The following is a 24,906-nucleotide window of genomic DNA, read 5'->3' on the forward strand; positions in this document are numbered from 1 at the left end:
TTATTTGCCATTTCCTTCAAGGGAACACACTGAGTTGCTTAATTCAAAATATCTGTCTCTTCTTATCTTAGGACGTTGCGTTCCTTATTTAGAAGAATGTAAAAATCCAGGGCTACTCTGACCTCTATATAAAAATATTTCACTGTTTTAGGTACATTGCCTATCTGTTAAAAATAATGGAGAAAAAAAATCTGAAGCATTAAAAGATATCTTTATAATCTGGCTGTACTTGGATGATAAAATTTTAAAGAGCAGTAGAAATAAGCTTTACGTTGGGACCTAGTTGAAATCAAATTTCTATGGACTTTACCTTGTTCCGTATTTTCTATTAATTATATATAAACATCATATATAATTAATAGGTACAATAAATGCATTTATCTTTCTTTTGAAAAGTTACGTAATTTTCATTCTAGTAAGATCTTGGTATTTAAATGATGGTGTTTAACTTATATTTAATTAAATATTAAATGTGGTATTTAAGGGTACTTAATCTAAAAATCGAATTTAATTTTCCCCAAAATAGAAACTTTGACACAGAAAATGGCCATATCCAGTGGTCTCTTTCCTTCCCTTTTGCTTATTCTTTCTTCTTTTTTTTAAAAAACGGTCTCTTGCTTCATCCTGTAGATTCTTGCTCATGTAGTTATGCTTAGTCTGTGCTTGTTTTTTACCTGCTGAATGATTATCACCTTTTCCTCTTTTCTCTGAAGAAACAAAGCAGTAAATGGGGGAAGGTTATCGAGTAGCTAGTTACTTAACAGTGGGTCCAGCGCCCCTTTTTGCTCTGTGGTTTCGCCAAATGACCAGATCATGACCCTGAGTATTTCCCCATATTCTAGGATGAATCCAGTTTGGAAAGGAACTAGCCATCCTGTTCCATCACTTTCTGGAGTCTTCCAGAAGGATGAGAAAGGCTGACTGCTTAGCACCTGCCCAGGCCTTTCCTGAGACTTCCCACATAATCTGCTCTGAGAATCAGAATTTCCGGGGAAAATAACAGATGACTGCTGTGTGTGCTTTGAGGGCAAAGCAATACATATCAAATTGACTTTCAACTTCAGTCTCCAATTTTTGGCAATAGCCTTTGTCTTATGTTTTAAGTCGTTCATCTCCTTTAGCCCCTAGGCTTTCAGATTTCTTTTCTGAAGTTAACCATTTCTTGCTGTCTTTGTATGTTTGAACATTGTTGTGTCTACTGCTGTCAAAATGAGTTATGTTAATTTTTTAATCTCTTGCCTCCACTTATTTTTTTATGAAGGGCCAGTCTAGGGGAGTTGGGGTGTAAAGTTTATAAACTGCCTTGATAAGGATGTCAGCCAAAACAGAGATCTGCTCCATCCCCATGCCGGCATGTCCTCTTGCAGGGGCTACTGGGTCTTTCTATTACATTTTCATTGCTGGGTGCCGCATGCTCCCAAAGCAGTTTAAACTGTAAACCACGCTAAAGGCCAAGGCTGCTCTGTCAGGGTTGCAGCGACACTTGAGGGCTTCCTCAGCACAGCCTGTGTGTACATTGTTGGCTGTCCGCCGGAGCTCTCTCTGTTCATCCTGGTGGGATGTTATAGACAGATCTTATCAATGCTTGTCATTCTTGCTAATCAGTTGTCTGCTCATTGATGAGACAAAGACAGTTCCTGTTCTTCTTTAGGGTTCTGGGAGGATTTCTTCTTGCTAAGATACATTGCAAATAATCTTGTGGATCAACTGATATGACTTCTTTTTACCCTATTTCTTTTAACTTTATATAGAAAGTTGAGGATTTGGGCCACTGCATTGGAAATGTACAATATCCCTTTATTAAATAGCATGATTATATGATCTCCATATCTCTCTGTTTTTATCTTTCAGTATGTGCAGGAAATAGAATACCACTGTTTTGCTCTAATGATTCATAGGAGCAACCCTGCTATTTGGTTTTAGTATGCTCACAAAAGTTTGTACCTTAGTTTAAATCTGTAGTAGTCATGTAGTTTCACGTATGACTTGACATTTTTCTTAAATAGGAAAGTTTAGTGTAGTAATAATATTGGCAAGGGGCATATTCAACTTACTAAAGGGTTAAGGGTTAGATTATCTTTCCCCTTTTCATAAATTTCAAGGAGAAATAAGTAGAAACAAAAATGAGACATTTTAACAAAGCCTCTCCATTGGTAGTGTAAGGAGTTTTTCATAAGTACTGAATAGATCTGTGAGATGACAGAGACTGTGGAATATCAACCAAAAAGTAATTTTATCATTTGTTGATAAATGTGTGTTTTGGAAAAATGTCAGCATTAAATGGAACTTTTTTTTTTTTAAGAAGGATTTGAAATGGAGTTCAAGCAAAAATATTCAGTTTTTCTCCTAACAAGTGTTATTTATTTAAAAAATGAGTACATGCACTTATTCCAGAAATTTAAATTAGCCTTGTCCTTCTAAATTTATGTGTCTCAATTCTTGGCAACTTTATTTTTTTAAAAATTTGTAGCAACGTCAACTGAAGAGATTAATGGCATTTCCTGGTTGGTTAGATGTCTTTTTTATTTTCCCCAATGCTTGCCTCTTGCTCTGTTCTGTTCTCTTCTTGGATTTGGCTTAGACTTTAGAATATCTCCAGATTTTCATTTTGTAGTTCATCTGATATAAACAACAGAGCGTGAAAAATAAGAGGCTTGCTTCCGTTATCCTAGGTGATGGGAGTTTATTGTAAGAAAGCGTGGGGGTAGTCAGGAAGTCCAGGGAACCTGTCCAGTGGCCACCAGCTCATTCCCAACCCCTGGCATGGAGTGGGCAGTGGCCTCTGAGGGTACTGAAATGGAGGCTTATCATTGTTCCACATGAAGTCAGATCCAAGTCAGAGCTTCTTGTCCTCTCAGGATTGGTCATCTTCACGTTGCTTTTGGCAAATGCTCCCACCAGTGCTTGACCACAGCGGCATGGCGGGCGGCATCTCTTAGCACCTCAACAATTGTCTGGCACTGAGATTTGTCTGAAGGCAATGAAGACACAGGCACAAGAACAATAGCCTTCCCAGCTGCAATCTCAGGAAACACTGAGATTCCAAATAGATCTTGGGATCTTAGTGAGCCACACATCTTAACCCTAAAGTAAAGGCATTGAATTGAGGGCTCAGACACTTCATCTTATTTTGGCAGTGTCTCCAGATTTTTATTTCTTAGTTTTTCTGATATTAAATGACCTTATAGCTGCCTCAGTGACTCCAAAACTCAGAACTGTCTGCTGATGGCAATATAGTCAGTTCTTACCTAGGATTATTTATAAGAAAAATAGAAGAATTTTAATTTCCTGAGCATTAAAATTTGATCAATTTGTACTTTTGCAACAGAAAATTTTTTCTAAATTAAAATTTACAAACATGCATTGAGTATTATGTACAAAACATTTTGCATGGGTACAAAGTTCATTTGTTACAAAGATCTTTATTAAGCAATACATTTACTTGGGCTTAGTCCCTGGGATATCATGTCAAATGGTGAGTAAATAGAGATTTTCCTTAAAGGAGCTTACTAGTAGAGTTGGGGAGAAAGATATTCAAATAGAAAATTATAAAATAAGAGCACTGAAAGGGGCACATTACAAAGCCAAGGGCAGTCAGGAAGACTTTCTGGAGGAAGTGCTATTGAAATTGGAGCGAAATGGTAAGTAGGTATTTGCCAAATAAAGCATGTTGTTGGTGGTTGGAGCAAAGGTTTCAAGTAGAGGATACCTCATGAGCAAATGGAAGGAGTAGCAAATGTATATCGTATTTGTCTACGGTCAGAGTGACCTGTTCCATAGGCTGACTTGCTGGGGGTACACATACTGTGAGGGGCTTCCCAGGTGGCTTAGTGGTACAGAATCTGCCTGCTAGCGCAGGAGATGCAGGTTTGATCCCTGGGTTGGGAAGATTCCCCGGAGAAGGAAATGGCAACCCACTCTAGTATTCTTTCTTGGAGAATTCCATGGACAGAGGAGCCTGGCAGGCTGCAGTCTACACGGTCGCAAGGAGTCAGACACGATTGAACGACCAAGCACACACACACATGCTGTCCGTGTGCTAGAGTGTGGGCCTCATTCCCTGGGGCCCCACCTCCCTGGTTCTCTGTTTCACTTCATCTTTCAGACTTTTCTTGCCTCTAACTTGCCATTAAATATGGGAATTTCTCAGGGTTCAGCCCTAGATTCTTTTTTTTCCTCATGCTTTTTCCTTTTCTCCCTTGTCTGATATATCCATGTCCACAAGTTTGTTTACCACCTATAAGCTCAGTGATTCTTAAGTCAATTCTGAACTTAGGGTCTTACACCCCTCTTAGAACCATCGTGCTTACGACTTGTTTCCTTAGGACCATGCTCTCTGTTTGCTGATCCTGCCACCCCTGACTCTGTTAATCATTAGAACCTGCCAGGTTTCTTTCTGCCCCAGGGACTTTGCCTGACTTCACTTCCCTTATCCTGAAATGCTCTTACCCTCTTTTTGCCGAGCTACTGTCCACTCCTCCTTCAGGTCTTAGCCTGAATATCACTTTCCCAGGGATGTCTTTTGGGCTTCTCCTAACACCCATTTGATGACTGAGTAACATACTTTCTAATTATCGTTTTAAATATTGCTTTCCCCACTGTGCTTCAGCTCTCTGAGGGCAGCAGCCAACTCTTTCACTGGCATACATGTGCATGCTCGCTCAGTCGTGTCCAATTCTTTGTGACCCCATGGACCTGCGAGGCTCCTCTGTCCATGGGATTTTCCAAGTGAAAATACTGGAGTGGGTTGCCATTTCCTTCTCCAGGGGATCTTCCTGACCCAGGAATTGAGCGCACATTTCCTGTGTCTTCTGCATTGACAGGCGGATTCTTTACCACTGAACCACCTAGGAAGCCAGTCTTATATTAAAACACTTAGCAGAGGATGTGCACTTTGCATGGGGACTTTGCACAATGAGCTACTTGGGTTAGGACAATGAAGAGGCCCTGGAGAATTTTAGAAGAATGACCTGATATGATCGGCTATTAGAAAGTTTATTCCTCTAGCAGTGTGGAGGAGTTAGAGAAGGTCTATGGCTAGAACAACGGAGATAAGTAGGTGGATATTACCACTAGAAGTGTACAGCCTCATAGCACACATATTATTAAAACACAAAGACTTCAAAAGTTCCTTGGTCCAAGGGCACAGGGTTATTCTCAGAACTCTTTTCATCTCTTGGTGTGATTTGTTCCATGTGGGATCCTAGTTTTCCACAGTCTTTCTCTTTGTGAACAGTAGCAGCCACACCTACCCCTGCCCAATGGAAAAGAAGACCCACTTTATGATGTCCAGATTGGCCCTGATCAGCTCTGATTAGGTCATGCCCCCATCTCTGAAATAGTCATTGTTGCCAGGGAAACTCTGGGCGTTGATTGATCCATCTAGATAATATATTCTCTGTGGAGCTGAGGCAATCATGCAGTGGTAAACTGGCTCTAAAAAATTTTTCTTTAAAAAAGACCTATTTGTAGCATTTGCCAAATTCTTCAGTATACATTCTCCCACCATGGCTGATTTCAGGATGCCTGGCTGGCCAAGTTCCTGAATGTTTAACAGTCAACTGTGACGAGCAAGTTCCAGCAGCTCCACTACTCTGTCGCTGAGCTGAAGTTAGAGCTGCCAGCATCACAGAGATTGATGGTGAGGGAGGCAGTGGTTCTCTGAAAGCCAATCAGAATGCAGTTAGATGAGGAGTCAGTGCCCGGTAGCCAATCCAGCTAATAAGACTGTGCATAACTTATACTTTGGTGTCCTTATTTTAAGCATTTTTTTTTTTAAAGTTCTTACGTCATTTTCTTGAGTAACATTTTTAAGCACCTTATAATATTGCATTTTGTGAAAGTACAATTGTTTACCACTCTTTTATTGTGGACTATTTAGGTTGATAGAACATATCCAATGCTTTGCAGGACATGTCTATGCCTAAAGCTATTTTCCCCACATTTAGGACAGATTTACTGAGATGGTTTGCCTAAGTGAAATTACTAAGTTGAAGAAATAGCCTCTCTAATGCTTTTGATACTTTCCAATAGATGTAAAAAATAGTTTTACCAATTTATAACACTCTGTCATTGTAAGAGAGCAACTGTTTCGTTCCAGTCATTTTATGTAATTAGAAAAATAATCAGTAGGAGAGAATTGATACATCGTTTTAATTTTCATTTATTTGAATTGCTAAAAATGTTTAAATGTCAACATTTTTATAGCAAGAATATTTCTTATATTGAGTTTTCTTATGACTTCCGGACATTTGTGTGTGTTGATCTTACTATACTACTTTCATAGATATTTCAGTCAGCTCAGTTCAGTCACTCAGTCATGTCCGACTCTTTGCAACCCCATGAATCGCAGCACGCCAGGCCTCCCTGTCCATCATCAACTCCCAGAGTTTACTCAAACTCACGCCCATCAAGTCGGTGATGCCATCCAGCCATCTCATTCTCTGTTGTCCCCTTCTCCTCCTGCCCCCAACCCCTCTCAGCATCAGGGTCTTTTCTGATGAGTCAACTCTTCACATCAGGTGGCCAAAGTACTGGAGTTTCAGCTTCAGCATCAGTCCTTCCAATGAACATCCAGGACTGATCTCCTTTAGGATGGACTGGTTGGTATTCAGTTCATCATAAAGTTGGATGCATGAGACAAGTGCTCGGGGCTGGTGCACTGGGATGACCCAGAGGGATGGGATGGGGAGGGAGGTGGGAGGGGGTTTCAGGATGGGGAACATATGTAAATCCATGGCTGATTCATGTCAATGTATGGCAAAAACCACTACAATATTGTAAAGTAATTAGCCTCCAACTAATAAAAATAATTGGGGGGGGAAGCAAAAAAAAAAAGTACTCACTTTTTTAAAAACCAAAAAAAAAAAAAAAACCATAAAAAATTTAATTTATAAATGACATGCCATAGTTAATAGTGAAAATTCTAGCAGGTAGCACAACTTGGTAAATGTTGAAGAGAGTGATGTATATGAAACTTTCTCTGATTCTGCATGTTTTGGGGGTGACATAAGCTGCTGTAATAGATAAATACAAAATCACAATAAGTTAGCAGTAAAAGTTAACTTCTTGCTCTTGTCAAAGTTCCTCGCAGGCATTCCTACTTGAGCACCTTTTATGTGGTCGTTCAGAGACAAAGCCTCCTTCTGTCCCATAGCTCTGCTGTCCTCTTTAGGTCTTTGTCATCATCTCCATTCAGTGAGCAGGTGGTGTAAGAGAATGGAGGACAGTATGTGGGAGAGCTGTAGGGACTAGACCTGTAAGTGCCACATTGCATGTACTTACATCCTGTTGGCCAAATTTCAATCCTGTGGACACAACTACTTGCAAGGCAGAAAAGAAAAAAGGATTTTGTGAACATCTAGCCAATCTTTGCCAAAGTTCCTATAAGCTGAAATAGAGAAATCTTTGCTGCTATTACAACTTGTGTATATCTGAGAATAAATCACCTGTGTTACTGGGATTATTTACAGATTAAAATATAGAATGGAAAATTTTAAATGTTGATAAGAGAAGAATAGCTTTTTAGCAGATCAGAGTGGTGGAAAATGACATTGAATGGTCATTGAATGGCCTGAAATTTACACACTTAACAGATTGGAAGTTGTCGGACAGAGTGACTTTGACATGTTATAAACAAGTCTGGGATGGGTAACCATTTGCTCCATGTATAAGAAAATTAGATGTGAAATAGACTGTATGAGGAATTGGTAATTAGCTCAACCAATAAGTTCAATGACTTGTTAGAATGATATTTTTAACAGACTATTCTAGCTCTTTTTTTTTTTTAAATTTCTACCTACACAGGTAATTAAAGTATACAGTGAAGATGAAACCAGCAGAGCTTTAGAGGTACCCAGTGACATAACTGCCCGAGATGTTTGCCAGCTGTTGATCCTGAAGAATCATTACATTGATGACCACAGCTGGACCCTTTTTGAGCACCTGCCTCATGTAGCTCTAGGTAAGGACACAAAATCATGGTCATATCATTGCTTTTCTGTCCTTTATAATTTTGATCATATGGAAAAGGTTTGCTTCACTTATGGAAAGACAGAGGACAGTTATGAATCATCCTTTTCTTTGTTTTTAATTTTTGTTGTGGTGATTGAGAGAAAAATAAAGTAGCACTAGAATAGAAATAATAAGAACAAGAATAGAAATAAGGATAGAAATATTACAAATTTCCCACCTCTCACTGTTTCAATAATGATCTATGGAAATCTGGGAGCTAAACTGTCGAGTCTAAGTTGATGGAAAGATACATTGCATAAAAATTTTTAGTAGCACAAAGAAAATTTTTGGGAGGTTAATAAAATATGCTGTAATGTGAGCTACATTTTACATTAATTATAGTACAGCCATGGGAAATACCCATAGTGGTGTTTAACTCTATGTGAGTGTATGCCCTAAATTTTTCTTAAAGAAATAAATAATTCCTTCACATTTGAAAGTCATAAACATAAAAAATAGTCTTATTTTCAGTTGGAAATGTATCTCTGTATTGTAAACTTATAGAAGCTTTTCCTCTCAAACCTTTTAAAAACTTATAAACTGTTTCCATTCTCCTGCTAGAATGGGACATACCCTAACAACAATTTTGTCTCCCTTTTCTTATTTTTACAGATATTGCTGTTAAAAACCATGTTCCCACAGTAGGTAGATGAGAAAGGATTGTGTTAGGACAGTGCCATTTGATTCTTAGCGTTTTATGTTAGTTTCCCATGGCTGCTGTGACAAATCAGCTTAAACTCCGTGGCTTAACACAACCGAAGTTTATTCCCTTAGCATTCTGGAGGCCAGAAGTCTGAAATCAGTATCAGTGGGTTAAATTCAAGGTATCTTCAGGGGTGAACTTCTTCTGCAGGTTCACGAAGAGAATTCCTGTCTTGTTTCTTCTAGCTTCTTGTGGCTGCTGGCAGGCCTTGGCTTATGGCTGCGTCACTCTGCTCTCTCCCTCCATGCTCACACTGTGTCTTCTGTCCATGTGCAATCTCCCACTGTCACTGTCTTATCAGAACAGTAGCACTTAGGGTTTATGCAGCATAACCCAGGGTAATCTCTTTACTTCAAGATCCTTAAATCAGTTATACGTGCAAAGCTTTGTTTTCTTTGGTTTTTTATCATGTAAGGTAACGTTCACAGGTTCCAGGGATTAAGATGTAGGTATCTATCATTTAGCCTACCACCAACTCCTTTGCATTATATATCAAACAACTTAGTAGTAAATCATCAAAATTATTTTAAATAATCTGTCAGTGACAGCACAGTTTGTTCCTTCAATTTGTTTAAAGAACTGATAATTTTATACCTAGCTATGAGAGTCATTCACTTTCTTGCATAGCTAGCTACTAGTCTTAAAAACAATTTCCTTTGTTTGATACATAGAACAAAGGAAACATGTTTACGCCCCAGAGCAGTGTACCAAAGCAAGTATCAGTTTGGATGAGAAGTTTGCCTTTGTCTTATGAAGTACAATGGAGATGATGTTGGCAGAAAAGTTATGTTCTTAGGAGGATCCGTTTTCAAAAAATTCTGGAAAGTGGTTGGTTCATTTAAAGTCCCTCGCATTCCCTAAACAATTCAGAAAGTGCCAGTAGTACTTCCTATTTGAAGATTGCTGTCCTAAGATGTGTCAAGACCTTGGGAGAAGACAGAGGGAAACCTGCAGAAAAGAAGCTTGGATAGTCCCCAAAGGGATTCTGAACCCCAGCCCACACTCCCACCCTCTGTTTGAGAGTTAATGGGCCATAACATGTCAGCTGATCTCCGCAACTGAGCCTATACCTGCCAGGAAAACTCGAATCTTGCAGGTATGCTATACTTGTCCGTGTGACTTGCTGTCTCAACTTCGTAGGCCAGAAAAAACCCAATGTATATTTTCTTCATTGCCATTTGTAACTGATTTAGCTTCTATTTATGATCATTAACCTCTTAGAAGTGTGGTGGTAACTCTCAAAAGGCACGTGCCATAATTCCAAACTATTTTGTTTACTTATGGCTTTTAGCAATATAACTCTTAATTAACATAATATCTAATAAAAATATTTTATGCTCTTAACTTTTTCTCTTGGAGAGACTTTAAAAATCATTAAACATCTTTTGCAGTTATAGTCACTATGATTTATCCCTAACAAAGAGCTTGAAGTTCAGTAATAAAATCTACTCTGTAAATCAAGCAGCAGTGTTCATGGAGACCAACTGCAGGTTATATGAGGAATAAAAAGATTTGTGCAAGTCTTTTAATGTAGAAGCTTAAAATGGAACATTGAGAATTAATTTGAGCTACATACTAAATTTAAACTTTCAGGCACTGAATAGAAATATATTTCTCCATTACTGTATTTTCTGGAAACTGCTGAAATAAAATCAAAGATGTGAGAATATTGTTTCATGGTTTCATTAACCAAGCATTAGGCCAAAGCTTATGAGAAAGAAATTGAGTTCCAAAGCTTTATTGTGTTCTTTTTTTTCTCTTTGTTTTTACTCAGATAATATCTTTATACAGTAGAAAAATTGCAGACATTAATGCTACTGAATTACTAATGTGTATTAGATTTACCACCTTCCCTTCCCTTTTTTAAAAAAAATCTACTGCTTTATTTCTGTAAGGATACACTGAAATGTTAGATATACTTTAGATGATAATAGTTAATGACTATCCAAATAAACTCCTGAGGAACAGTTTTTTCCTTTTTATTTCTTCCACTTCTTTATCTAACAGTGTGACAAGAACAACTTTTATGGTGCTGTGGTCTTTCTCAGCATGAAGTGTAAAACCAGTGTGTTTTTGAATTGTATTTGTGAGTATGTAGCTTATTGGAGAAGGGAATGGCCACCCACTCCAGTGTTCTTGCCTGGAGAATCCCAGGGACGGGGGAGCCTGGTGGGCTGCCGTCTGTGGGGTTGAACCAAGTCAGACACGACTGAAGCGACTTAGCAGCAGCAGCAGCTTATAAATACTCTTGCAATATCTTTTCAGCCTAAGAGTGGTATTAAGCAACATTTTTGCTATTTGCATGTTAAAATGAAAACAAGTAGGATGGAGTGTTTCCCCCTTAAATATGTTGTGCAGATGACAATATCCTTTGTCAATAAAGTGAGGCACTCACATACTGAACTGTAAATCTTCTTTACATCCTGTTGACTTAAAAAACCAAAGGACAAGCCATTTGCCGAAACTTTGGTGACCAGCTAGTGAGCTCTGCATGTTGTTCAGGGGACATTGTTGACCTCTCTCTGATAGAAATACTGGGTTTTCAATGCATAGAATTCTAAAGGTGAAGGGATAGTCTGTTATTTTTTAAAAATATTTTTAGTACAAAATAATTAGTCTCATTGCCAATAACTTAGAAATAAAGATGTCAAGAAGTAAACAATGCTATCCACAATTTAACAACACTGAAATGTTTCTTTAGTTTCTCTATTTTGACATTATCTCTTGCCTGTGTGTTCACTTGTGTAAACTACCTTTCTATATGTATGTGTACATTTTTTAAAAAAATCGTGAGTATTCTCAGTTTTTTTTTTTTTTTTTTTTGCAGATTCCACAAAAACTAGGAACTCCCTCTACCCCTTCTGCCTTTCCCGATTGCTTTCTTCCAATAGCTTAACAAATGTCTATTGACTGTTTTGCACAAGCCTGTTTTGTATATGGATCCTGGGGGTACAGTAGGAACACAATAGACAGAAAGCAATGCCCTGATGAATTTGCATTCTGATGGGAAGAGAAAGACAAGAGACACGTGATTAAAATGTGTAATCTCTTAGGTAATGATTAGCACTGGGGAGAAAATGAAGGCAGAGAATGGGGTAGGGAGTCTAGGGCTGGCAGGGAAATCAGGGAAGGTGTCCCTGACAGTGTGATGTTTGGGTGGAGATTGAAGCGGATAGGAGCAGCTCTTTCACTTAAATGGAAGAAGATTGTTCAGCAAGGAGGGAACATAAAGGGGGAAGGCCTGGACTTGGCAACCAGCTTGTGTTCAGGAAGCAGCCCAGAGGTGGGCACTTAGGGAAGTCAAGGAAGGTCATGGAAAGGGACTTCATGGAGCTTCTGTGGGGCCCTCAGGCCATGGAGGGGACTGAACTTTTACCTTGAGTAAGGCAAAAAGTAACTGGACGTTTTTGCATTAGAAAGCGGTAGGATCTGACTTAGTTTTAAAGTCTATTACTGAGAAGACCCAAATGCAAGTTTTAACCATTTGGAGGCTAAGCAAATTAATTTTTCATTTACATCAAATTATCTTTGGTTTCCTGGCTTAGTCCTTGCCCATCTCTCATTTCTGCTAGTGATGCATGTCACATTGTATCATCTTCACATCATGGTCTGCACACATATGAGGCTTAGAGTTTGTGAGATCCTGAAACCTTGTAGGCAAGAACATTTTGACTTACGAGATCATGACAGCTGGGAGTTTTTTGCACTCCAGTTGACTTTAATGTCCCAGATAAGCTTAGGAAAGTTCCAGAGACATGCTATGTTGTTAATAGATGTGCTACTATTGTTGCTTCTGATCCATTTTAGCACACCACAGATTACTGAGGTCAGGAGGAGGTGCACGTGACATTAAAAATACGTAGGGTTATCGAATCCAAAGGACTTCCCTGGTGGCTCAGCAGTGAAGAATCTGCCTGCAATGCTGGAGATACTGGAGATGTGGGTGCAGTCCCTGGGTTGGGAGGATCCCCCGAGGAGAGCATGGCAACCTACTTCAGTATTGTTGCCTGGGAAATCCTATGGAGAGCGGAGCCTAGAGGGCAACAGTCCAGAGGATCACAAAAAGTTGGAGATGACTGAAGCGACTAAGCATACATGCACGCATTGAATCCAAAGTCTGTTTTCAGAGTGACAGTTGATGTGGCAAAGAAAACTCCTTGTTATTTTAATATGAATGTATATGTGTGATTCCCTGGGCTTCTCTGGTGGCTCAGAGGGTAAAGCATCTGCCTGCAATGCAGGAGGCCTGGGTTCCATCCCTGGTTCAAGAAGATCCCCTGGAGAAGGAAATGGTAACCCACTACAGTACTCTTGCCTGGAAAATCCCATGGACTGAGAAGCCTGGTAGGCTACAATCCATGGGATCGCAAAGTATCGGGCATGACTGAGACCCTTCACTTTCTTTCTTTCTATATGTGTGGTAGCTACTATTAATGTGCATCTTGTGTATGCAGGGCCCCTATTTAGAGGCTTCACATTCATCTTGATAGACACTCAGTAATTAGCTTCATAGCAACCCTGCAAGGTACATTAATTTCATCTCCATTTCACATATAAGAATACAAAGAATCGGTGATAAAATGCCTGACCCAGAGTTAAACCTTGCACAAATCTATATACCTGTCAGGTTCTCAAGTGTACATGTTTTCCTTGGAAAAAAGTTTTTTTTTTTTTTTTTCACCCCATTAGATCAGGCAAAATTTTGGGGGAGTCTGTAGTTGGTTTGTCTCCCTCAGTATCCATCTCCATCTCTCATACATGCTATAAATACAAGACTGAAATTTTGAAACCTCAAGAACATTTTCATATAACCCTTCAGCCAGGTAGTACTGAAATTACTGGTATTCAACTGATCCAGCCTAGTCTACTTTATTGCAGAGCCAGTTATTTGTTTTGGCTGAGCAAGGGGCTCATTTTGGAAATGACTTGTTCTTGAATTTATACACGTCATGAATGGTGATATGACCTTTGGAGCTTTGACTGCAGAATCATTATTTCATTACCTCTGTCCATAATTATTAATATATACTGCTGAGAATTTTCCCAGGCAGAGTAAATCATGGTGGGCAGCCCAACATCCTGCTTTTGTTACAGATCCCTGATTTGCCTGATTTGGGGTTGTGTTATTATGCGTTTCTAGATGTACACACAGCTTTATAGACGTTGGATTTCAAATATCAGTAAATCAACAAATATTCCCCTTTCTCTAATTATAAAACAAACCAAGTTTTGTAGCTGGTGTATTTTACTTCACAGCCACTGGATGTCACTGCAGTTCCCCAGATGGAGTCCCCTGCTTTTAGAATCGTGTAAGAGGAGGGTGGGGGAAAAAGAAACTTCAGTTTTAAGTCTTCTGGAACTTGCTAGGATCCGTGTTGGCTTTGCTCCCGTTTTGATTCCTGGCATGAAGCAGCGGCAATTAACACAATACCTCAAGCGCATAGCTATAGACTCCTCGGGAAGTGGAATTAATTGTATTTTAGAGTCGTTGCTGGGGACAGCTGAGATTTCTATTCTGAATATCACTGTAGAGTGGCTTTAATAAGCAAAATGAATGACTGGAGACTTTTAATGAAACCACTTCTATGTGTTCGGCTCTCCCCACGTGGTCTGTTTAAGACTGAAGCAGTGTACAGCAGTGGGGAGGGAACCCTTTCCAACAGCCGGCTTTGAAGCTACTCTACTTTTTCTTTTGGCGAAACAAGCACACGTGTGGATGTTTGACACTGATACTAATATGTATTTGTACTTCCTGTGCTGTTTGGGACCCATCAGCCATCAGAGTAGTGACCACCCTGGTCACCAGCAGAAATAATTGTGAAGCTTTTAGGACGTGTGTGCCTGCGTCTCTCCTAAGACCCTGACCCGAGGGGTAAGGCGACATGGTTCTGGTAGCACCCTAAGACAGGAGGTGGGATGTTAAAGCAGCAGAGAGTGCTTATAACCAAATCTGCCTCTCGTGGTCCAGCTGATTTTTCCTTTTCAGAGTTCTAATAGCCTGGGTTCAAGTCTCATCATCTCTCTTCTCAAGAATTCCTTTCTTCTCATAGTGGGCCCTTACTGTTGCCTCAGATCATACCAGAGTTATCCATCTGAGCGCAGACATGATTTACCTTGTGTTTGGGTCCAAGGTCCTTTGCAGGGCTTGTAGTATGTGCGACTTGACTACCCTTCCTGTCTCCAGCCTTATGTCCTGCTCCTCTCCTCTGAGTCCATACACGAGACAACTGCCTGTAGTTGCTTGCATTTCTACTCCTCAGTCTCCTTACTCATGCTGTTAAGACTCTCAGGAAGCCCTTTCTCACCCATCTCTACCTGGCTAACTGCTATACATCTTCCAAGGCTTACTTGGAATAGTAGTTAAAATTGACAATAAAGTATAACTGTATACTAACTCTCCCATAGTGCTCGTGGTAAAGAACTCACCTGCCAAGGCAGGAGAGGTAAGAGATGGGGGTTCCATCCCTGGGCTAGGACGATCCCCTGGAGAAGGAAATTGCAACCCACTCCAGTATTCTTGCCTGGGAAATCCCATTGACAGAGGAACATGGCAGGCTGCAGTCCATGGTGTCGCAAAGAGATGAATGAGTGACTGGCACTTTCAAATGGTAACTGCTAGCTGTTTCCTAAAAATTCCTATAAAAACAAAAATGAATCCCCTCAGCTGTCCAGGCTAACTCTCCATGGCTAACCTAGTGCCATGGTCCAGGGAGAGGAAAGATGGGAAAGCAGTTGGAGGCATCCCACACTCTGCCATATGAAGTGGAGTTGCCCTTTCCGTTTGAGAGCAGGTAGGGACACACACCTGCCTCTCCCATATGCCTAGGTGCAGCGTGTGGCTGCTCAGAAGCTAGTTGTTTTTTGAGACAGTCAGCATACTTGCTGGCACTGGTTTTTCTCATACATCTTTTAAGAAATTACAGACCTCCCCGCAGCCCCCAAAACAGAGTGATGCAAGAAGCACTAGGAGTCAGTCAGTTCAGTCACTCAGTTGTGTTCGACTCTTTGTGACCCCATGGACTGCAGCATGCCAGGCCTCCCTGTCCATCACCAACTCCTGAAGCCTGCTCAAACTCATGTCCATCACGTCAGTGATGCTATCCAACCATCTCATCCTCTGATGTCTCCTTCTTCTCCCACCTTCAGTCTTCCCAGCATCAGGGTCTTTTCCAAAGAGTCAGCTCTTCACATCAGGTGCCAAAGTATTGGAGTTTCAGCTTCAGCATCAGTCCTTCCAATGAATATTCAGGACTGATTTCCTTTAGGATGAACTGGTTGGTTCTCTTTGCAGTCCAAGGGATTCTCAAGAGTCTTCTCCAACACCACAGTTCAAAAGCATCAATTCTTCAACTCTCAGCTTTCTGATCCAACTCTCACATTCTTGCATGACTACTGGAAAAAACCATAGCCTTGACTAGACGGACCTTTGTTGGTAAAGTAATGTCTCTGCTTTTTAATATGCTGTCTAGGTTGGTCATAGCTTTTCTTCCAAGGAGCAAGTCATATTTGCAGTCACCATCTGCAGTGATTTTGGAGCCCTAGAAAATAAAGTCTGTCACTGTTTCCATTGTTTCCCCATCTGTTTGCCATGAAGTGATGGGACCAGATGCCATGATCTTAGTTTTCTGAATGTTGAGTTTTAAGCCAACTTTTTCACTCTCTTCTTTCACTTTCGTTAATTCTTCTCCACTTTTTGCCATAAGGGTGGTGTCATCTGTGTATCTGAGGTTATTGTTATTTCTCCAGGCAATCTTGATTCCAGTTTGTGCTTCATCCAGCCTGGCATTTTGTATGATGTACTCTGCATGTAAGTTAAATAAGCAGGATGACAATATATAGCCTTGACATACTCCTTTCCTCATTTAGAACCAGTCTGTTGTTCAATGTCCAGTTCTAACTGTTACTTCTTGACCTGCATACAGATTTCTCAGGAGGCAAATAAGGTGGTCTGGTACTCCCATCTTTTTAAGAATTTTCCACAGTTTGTTTGTGATATACACAGGCAAGGATTTGGTGTAGTCAATAAAGCAAAAGTAGATGTTTTTCTGGAACTCTCTTACTCTTTTGATGATCTAGCAGATGTTGGCAATTTGGTCTCTGGTTCCTCTGCCTTTTCTAAATCCAGCTTGAACATGTGGAGGTTCACAATTCACATACTGTTGAAGCCTGGCTTGGAGAATTTTGATCATTACTTTGCTAGCGTGTGAGATGAGTGCAGTTGTGTGGTAGTTTGAATATTCTTTGGCATTGCGTTTCCTTTGGATTGGAATGAAAACTGATTAGGAGTGATAGAGGTGAATTGGGTTCTGGCAGGCGACTCTCCCACAAGTGCCAGATAGGTGGGTGCAGGGGACAAGCAAATTTGGATAAGAAACAGACTTAAGGCTGTTTCAAGCAGGATTATTTACAGTATCAATTAATGAAAAAAAAAGCCTAATGCTATAATAATAGAGGAATGTTATAAATTATAGTACATTTATAGAATATGATGTTATGCAGCTTTTAATCATGTTTTTGCAGTTTTTCCATTGAAGACTAGTATGGACAAATGTGAGACTGTAACGGTGATTTGAATAAAGTGTATACTTTTCACCGCATTTAGGAAATATTGTATATATGTTTATAAATCTATATGTACATTGTTTTCTAAATGTGAAAAATCTATACATATAAACTCACATGGTCCCAAAGAAAAAGACAAGAAGGGAATATAATGTAATGTTAAGTGCTTATTCCTAATGGACAGTTTTAAAGATGGATTGTGATTGTGAGTTGTCTGTTTTCAAATTTTCTGTAATGGAAATACATTATTTTAGTAATCTGGAAAAAAAAATAAACACAAATTTTAAAACTTGTTAAGATATTTTTTTAAAGACTTAATTCAGAAAACTTCCTGAAGGTCCAAGTTGGATCAAGTATCAATCTTTTATGCTGCTGTAACATTTTCTGCAGCTGTCTTAATAGGGATCGTATTATTAAATCTAATCTGTAATTACATCAATTTTGGAACTGTGTATATGTGCATCTTTGTAACTTAGAGTCTAAAACAAATAAATGGCTTCTGAACTAAGCTGTACTGAACAAGCAGTTCAAAGGATAGATTACAATGTGCATAGAAGGAAGAGATTTGAAAAAGGAGCTAAAGGAATCATGTGCCATGCCATGCCCAGGTGGAAATTTACTCTGAGTCCTTAAAGGATGCATTGGGTAACTTAGAATTTGTGAAAGTTGTTTCTAACCTCAAGTATTTGCAGTAAGCTTGAGATAATATATATGCAAACTTCTGGGGAAAAAAATAAGGCTTTCTATGAATAATACAAGTTGTGATCATTGAAACTGAGTTAATATGAGGACTGTTATGCTTTGTTGAGGAATGATCCACAAGACCCTGTACCCATCAACTTAAGCATCAAGATTTTCTTATTATTGCTTTTGGGAAGCTGAATCTGGCAGTGACGATTTTCTGGGGGATCTTATTGGTATTAGGTAGTTTTCTTAGGTTAAGGAACCTTTTAGAAATTGAGCCCTGCTTTATTGTTTGCTTCCCCAGTTACTGTTTTGCTTGCTCAGATGCTGTTCATTTTTATCTGAAAATAAGATTGACAAAATGTATGTAGTTTCTAGCTAGCACAGAGAAGTACAAGGACCTTTTGTCTCCTGGAGTTTCCTGTAACAAAGGTATACAAAGAATTGTTTTCTGGGTGAATTAGAGCTAAAAGCCACTTTTGTTTCTTCTCTTATCTGGTGATGAGAAGAGTAGGGACTTCAGTTTCTATTTGATCCTCATGCTCTACTTTGAGTAGATTCAGCGAAGAAGTCCAGGCAGAAGGTCACAGGTGAACATTTTCCATTCTGGGAGGATTGAGGTTTTTTAAAAAGACTTTGAAGTTAAATAAACAGTTTCAGAAGAAACTTCTTTCTTTTCTTTCTTTTTAAAGAAAAATTTTCTGAAAATTAAATAGAACACAGAATTATGTGTGGGTATCACTCTTCAGTAATATTTCAGTGTATTACCATAAGACTTCACTGATTTATCAGAAGCAAAAATAAAACTTAGTGATGTGAAGCTTCTGTTTTTAAGACAGCTTTTTTTCCCATTCTTCCTGGAGGCTTTTTTTCACTCCTTGTGGATGCTGTTTTGAAGTGACTTAAGATGGCTTCTCTTCTATTTTTCTACCTACATAAGAGTGGAATTTTATCACTATAACAAATTCATTTTACAATGCCTGAAAAATTCTTCGGAAAGTGTTTTAAATCGACTTGTATCTGTGAAGGTTTGTGGCATTTTTTTTTTTTTTTCTGCCATGCAGCGCCGGTTGCAGCCTCCTGGTTCCTGACCAGGGATGGAACCCGTGCCCTCTGCAGTGGAAGCATGGAGTCCTAACACTGGACCACCAGGAAAGTCCCTGTGAAGTTTTAATAATTTATCTTAATATAATAGTTTCGATGAATTTATGAAGTTTTAAAAGTAAGGTTTTTTAAAAAATCACATTGAATTTATGTGGATTTTACCTGGAGTCATTTCTCAAATGATAACTCAACAAGTATCTGAGTTCATCCTGGATGATAGCTCATAATACTGTGTTTTCAAACATTTATAGCAAGGAGCCTCTAAATATAGAATTAATGCATTTCTTTTGCTATTTAAACAATATAAGTTATTTACTAGGATTGCTCAGTTGGTTAAAGTCTGCTTGGCTTTATAATGGGACTACAGAAGAAGAGTCAACGGAAAGTTTATTGGAAGCCATCTAGACAAGTCTTTGGTTTTGTTTTGCCTTTCTTGGGTGTTGGTGGTGATGTCTTACTTTATGAATAGGCCTTGGCAAAACAAAGCTGGTCTTCGGCCACTTTTCACCTACCCTTTAAGTGTTTTTCTTTTCCTTTCAAAGTAATCCATCTAGGCATCTTGTATCCTCTTGAACTTCTCCCTGTTAAGATCTGTAATTCGTTTGATTTCTGCATTTTTAAAAAACACAAATTTTCTGTAAGATGTGATTAGCTGATAGTCACTTAGACCTTTTAGGGTTCTTTGGATTACTATAGCATTTGTCCTTTAACATAATGAGCATCAGTTGGGAAATGGTATATATAATGGCACATCTAAATGGGGACTGTGATGTATAAGTGTAAGCAAATTATTTAATATCATTTTAAAAAGCCAGATTCTATAATAAGTAAGTTTTGTCTCTATTACCAGAAGAGTATAAGAGGTAAAAACCTGTGGCTGCATTTGATACTCTGGTCTTTGTTTGCTTTTTGTATGTTTTCTGGATTTTCAATATAATAGTACCAGAAGTATGTCTCTGCTTTCCCACATACTCTAGTTTTCGTCTGCTTGATTTGAAGACATTTTTTACTGCTTAAGATTACCAGGCTATCTTCCTGATGCTATTAATTGGCATTTGGTATTATCATTCTATGAACTTTTCTGCAAATAATATATCCCTTAATTTTCCATTCTGGATTGGTATGTTGGGCTTCATATATGTGTAACCAACAAAACCCCAGCTAGACTGTTGCTTTTTTTGGTGACTACACATATTACACCAGTTTTTTTTTTGTGTGTGTGATGTGTTTGTCATAGCTGTTCAAATGCAACTTGATTTTTCCACTCTTTTTTGTTTTATTTTCTTTTTTGAAGAGAATCCAAATTCAAATAATTTACTTTACTTTTATGTGAGGTTAAGATTGATAATTTGAAATACTGCCTGTTAAATTATTTCCCCTACACCCAAACTGTGGTGGTTTGTTTTCAGTTAATTAGTAAATAGTTATGGAACACATATCAAAATAAAAGAATCTTAGGCAATGGAGTCTTGAGAACTGCCAGAATGTGAGAGAGATATGAGCTGATACAGAAAGAACAAGTAGGCTATAAACAGGGGATGCCCTTCCAGTGGGAACTGCAGTGAAGGCCAGGGCAGTGCTGTGCGGAGGAAGGAGGAGAAACCCGAGGTCAGATATGTGGCTGCCATTCAAATCCTGAGATGTTGTTATTCTAAACACGAGACTCCTTATCTGCAAAATGGAAATAGAGCTTGCTCTTATAGATTATCCTCTTAGTTACATAAGGCTGCTGGAACAAATTTATAGTGGCTTCGTTGTTTGTTGTTCAGTCGCTCAGTTGTGTCTGACACTTTGCGACCCAATGGACTGCAGCATGCCAGGCTTCCCTGTTCTTCACCATCTCCCAGAGCTTGCTCAAACTCATGTCAAATATTGAGTCAGTGATGCCATTCAGCCATCTCATCCTCTGTCATTGATGGTGGCTTAAACCAATAAAAATGTAATCTTTAAAGGTTATGGAGGTGAGAGGTCTTAAATTAATTTCGCTAGGCTGAAATCAAGGTGTTGGCAGGGCCACACTCTTCCCAGGGGCTTTATGGGGAAGCCGTTCCTCGTCTCTTTCAGCTTCTGGTGGCTGCCATGATTCCTTGGCTTGTGGTCATATCACATCACTCGAGTCTGTGCCTCTGGGGTCCCATTGTCCTTTCCTCTTCTTTTTCTGTCAGATCTCCTTCTGTCTCTCTCTTAAAAGAATACTTGTGTTTGGATTTAAGGCCCACCTGTATAGTCTTGGATAATCTCTTCTCGGGATCTTTCTGTTAATGACATCTGCAGATCCTTTGCCATATAAGGTAATGTTTACAGGTTCCAGAGATTAGGACCTGAAGTCTTTATTCAACTTACTGCAGAATAATTATATAATAATTAAATACAGCCATGATTTCTCAGGTTTAGACATGAAGAGATGTAACTAACTTTATTTCTATAGCTTGAATTAATTTCTGAGTGAGTCTCTTCACCTCTTAATGACAGTTTAATCTTTTGTTATTGGCTTGCTTTATGGATTATTCTTAGTCTTTTTGTCATAATAATCAGTTCAGGTTATATACATAAGTTTCATACAGGTTTAAGATCCTCTCAGTTGAAGGTTCGGAGAAGGCAATGGCACCCACTCCAGTACTCTTGCCTGGAAAATCCCATGGATGGAGGAGCCTGGTGGGCTGCAGTCCATGGGGTCGCTAGGAATGGGAAACAACTGAGCGACTTCACTTTCACTTTTCACTTTCATGCATTGGAGAAGGAAATGGCAACCCACTCCAGTCTTTTTGCCTGGAGAATCCCAGGGGCGGGGGAGCCTGGTGGGCTGCCACCTCTGGGGTCACACAGAGTCAGACATGACTGAAGTGACTTAGCAGCAGCAGCAGCAGTTGAAGGTTAAGACCTACTTTCACTCTTCAAATACTCTGGTGGGGCATTTAAGTCCCAGGAAGGGTGCTTGTCTAACTGCTATCCAACTTTTCTCTTCATGTTCTAGAAACTTGTTACTCTCAAGCTTATTGCCTGTACCGTAAAGTCCACTAAGTTCATGGTCTTCTCTTAGCCCTTCCCCACTCCTTTTGGGGGACTTGATTCTGCAGTGTTCTTTTTCATTCTTGAATGTTGTGGACTCATCTTCCTCAAGGTTGCACTTAGCTAATTGCTTTTCTGCTGTGTTAGATGCAAGACTTCTACTTGAGGCTGTAAATCTCCCGAGGCTCTCTCTGGTTTGAACCACACACCAACAGTAAACTTAGATGGGGTTTTATCACCATCCACTTCTTACCCTGAAAGGGTCCTAGTTCTAGGAAGGGCAGAGTAGGGAGTCACTGGTACCTAAGCCATCCACTTACTCTCCATCTCCCTCTCAGTCTCCACTCTACCCTTTCTTCCACTAACCCCTTAATCCAAGATTTCCCAGATGACAGAGGGTGCATCCCTGCCTGGGGCAGTAGAGGATTGGCTGGCCATTATTCTCCCTGAAAGTGAAAGTGAAAGTTGCTCAGTCAGGTCCAACTCTTTGCGACCCCATGGACTATTGTCCATGGAATTCTCCCTGCCAGAATACTGGAGTGGGTAGCCTTTCCCTTCTTCAGGGGATCTTCGCAACCCAGGGATTGAACCCAGGTCTCCCACATTGTGGGCAGATTCTTTACCAGCTGAGCTATAAGGAAAGCCTCAGAATACTGGAGTGGGTAGCCTATCCCTTCTCCAGGGGATCTTCCCGACCCAGGAGTCAAACTGGAGTCTCTTGCGTTGCAGGTGGATTCTTAACCAACAGAACTATCAAGGAAGCTGATTATTCTCCCTAAGTGATCGTATTGGTCAAAGTCTAATTTGAAGGTCAAAAGTAAAGAAAGTGCATCTTTGTCATTTTTCTCGTCTGCATAGTTTATCTTCAGGGCAGATCATGTGCTGTTTTCTTAGTGGTAGGGATAGGCGATGAGTACAATTAAACACAGATTGATGAAACAAATAGGCAGACCTCTTGCTTAATACCTTGCAGTTTTCTCCCACTGTGGTTGCAGTGAATACAGGTCCAGCGCTTAGGACATAGTATGTTTAATAATGTGAACCTGTGCTTCATAAGATTGAAAATATCAGCTGGGGTTGTGTGAGAAGTAGACACAAGTAAGGCTAATAAAGATTATTAGAGGTGCAACTTCTCACTCGATATCTGAGTGACTGCTGGATCTCCCCTCAAAATGCTTCTCTTACAGTCTTCCTAGCTCTGTGGCAGCAGTCCTTCTAAATGCCTAAGCCAAGAATCTTGGTGTCTTCCTTAACTGCCCCCTCTCTTTCACTCCCCATCCAATTTGTCAGCAGATCCTATTGGCTTTGCTTCAGAACACATCCAGATCCTGCCTGCTTCTTACATGTCTTCTTACTGCTGCCTGCTCATCCAAGCCACGTCATCTCTCCCCTTGTTAATTGCAGTATTCTGCCAGATGGGCTTCCTGCTTGCACCCTTAAGCCTTGTGAAATCAGTTCTCCACTCAGCATCTGGTGTCATCCAGTGAAAACAGGGGTCAGCTTGTAGTATTCCTGTTCAAAATGACTTCTTATCTAACTCAGAGGAAAAGCCAGATCCTTATTCTGACCTGCATGTCTTTATCCAGTGGCCCCAGCTCATCGCTTTTACGTCCCTGACCTCTCCTCCTGGTACTCCCCTCCCCTTTGCTCACTCAGCTTTAGCTCCCTTAGCCTTCTTGCCCTACTTCAAACATGCCAGCCTTGGTTTTTGCCTCAAGGGGTCTCCTCTTGTTCTTCCTTTCAATAGCTGCTTGGCTCATGCCTTCTTCTCTTTTGGATTTTTGCTTAAACATTACCTTCTCAACATGGCCTTCCTTGGAAATCTTTATTATTTAAAGTTTTTTTTTTTTTTTACTTATTTGTTTTTGGCTGTGCTGGGTCTTTGTTGCTGCGTGGACTTTCTCTAGTTGCAGCGAGTGGAGGCTACTCGCTCGTTGCGGTGCACAGGCTTCTCCTTGCAGTGGCTTGTCTTGTTGAGACGCTCAGGCTCTAGGCGCGGAGCAGTAGTCGAGGTGCATTGGCATAGTTGCTCAGTGGCATGTGGAATCTCGCTGGATCAGGGGTCAAACCCGTGTGCATTGCATTGGCAAGTGGATTCTGAACCGCTGTGCCACCAGGGAAGTCCCTTGGCAAGCTTCAGAAAATGAATTTCTTTCCTCTGTTCCCTCCTCTCTCCCTCTTCCCCAGTCCATTTTTCTCTATAGCGTTTATTGCCACCTTTTAAGATTTACATTAGATTTTTTCTTCCATGTCTTCACATTAGAATGGGAGTCCCACAAGGCAATGATTTCTTACTTACTGTCTTGTTGACTACAAAATTGCTAGCTCCAAGATGAATGTCTGACACATGATAGGCCTTCAATAAATATTTGTTGAATGGATAGATGAATGAACAAGGGAAAACTGCCAGATTATATGGATTTATCTCATAACAAGTAGAAAGTAGATGAGTTTTTGAACAGTGGTCACGTTGATGCAAATGTATTTTAAGGCTTCTTATGATATAAGGGTCCAGGTTGTATTGGAAGAATGAGAAAACAGCGGTTTGGAGATTAGTTAGGAAAAGGCGAAGGTCTAAATTGGAATAGTAACAGTGGGGGTGAGGAGTTGGTTGTGTGAGAAAGTCGGAGGAAGAGTCTAATGTCTGGGGTAACAACAGTGGAGAATATCGAAGACATGGGGTTGTAAGAGATGTAGCAGAATTTAAGAAAAAGCACTTTGAGAAAAAGGAAGATACTCTTAGTTTTTTAATTTTTTCAGCAACTTTTGGGAAAATGTGTGTAACATAAAATTTATCATTTTACCCATTTTACTGTTCACTGGAATTATAT

The 24,906-nt window shown here is 39.8% G+C and overlaps 1 protein-coding gene across 8 annotated transcripts in view; it reads left to right on the forward strand.

Moving 5' to 3' along the window:
* Positions 1-24,906, forward strand: part of GRB14 (growth factor receptor bound protein 14) — a 124,288-nt gene that overhangs the window by 68,389 nt on the left and 30,993 nt on the right. For all 8 annotated transcript variants that reach the window (XM_020877210.2, XM_020877211.2, XM_070476121.1 and 5 more), the window contains one exon: positions 7,807-7,963. In XM_020877210.2, the coding sequence (XP_020732869.1) occupies positions 7,807-7,963 (157 nt within the window). The remainder of the gene's footprint in view (positions 1-7,806; positions 7,964-24,906) is intronic.

The sequence above is a fragment of the Odocoileus virginianus genome, chromosome 13, assembly GCF_023699985.2.
Source record: "Odocoileus virginianus isolate 20LAN1187 ecotype Illinois chromosome 13, Ovbor_1.2, whole genome shotgun sequence".
NCBI classification, from domain to species: domain Eukaryota; kingdom Metazoa; phylum Chordata; class Mammalia; order Artiodactyla; family Cervidae; genus Odocoileus; species Odocoileus virginianus.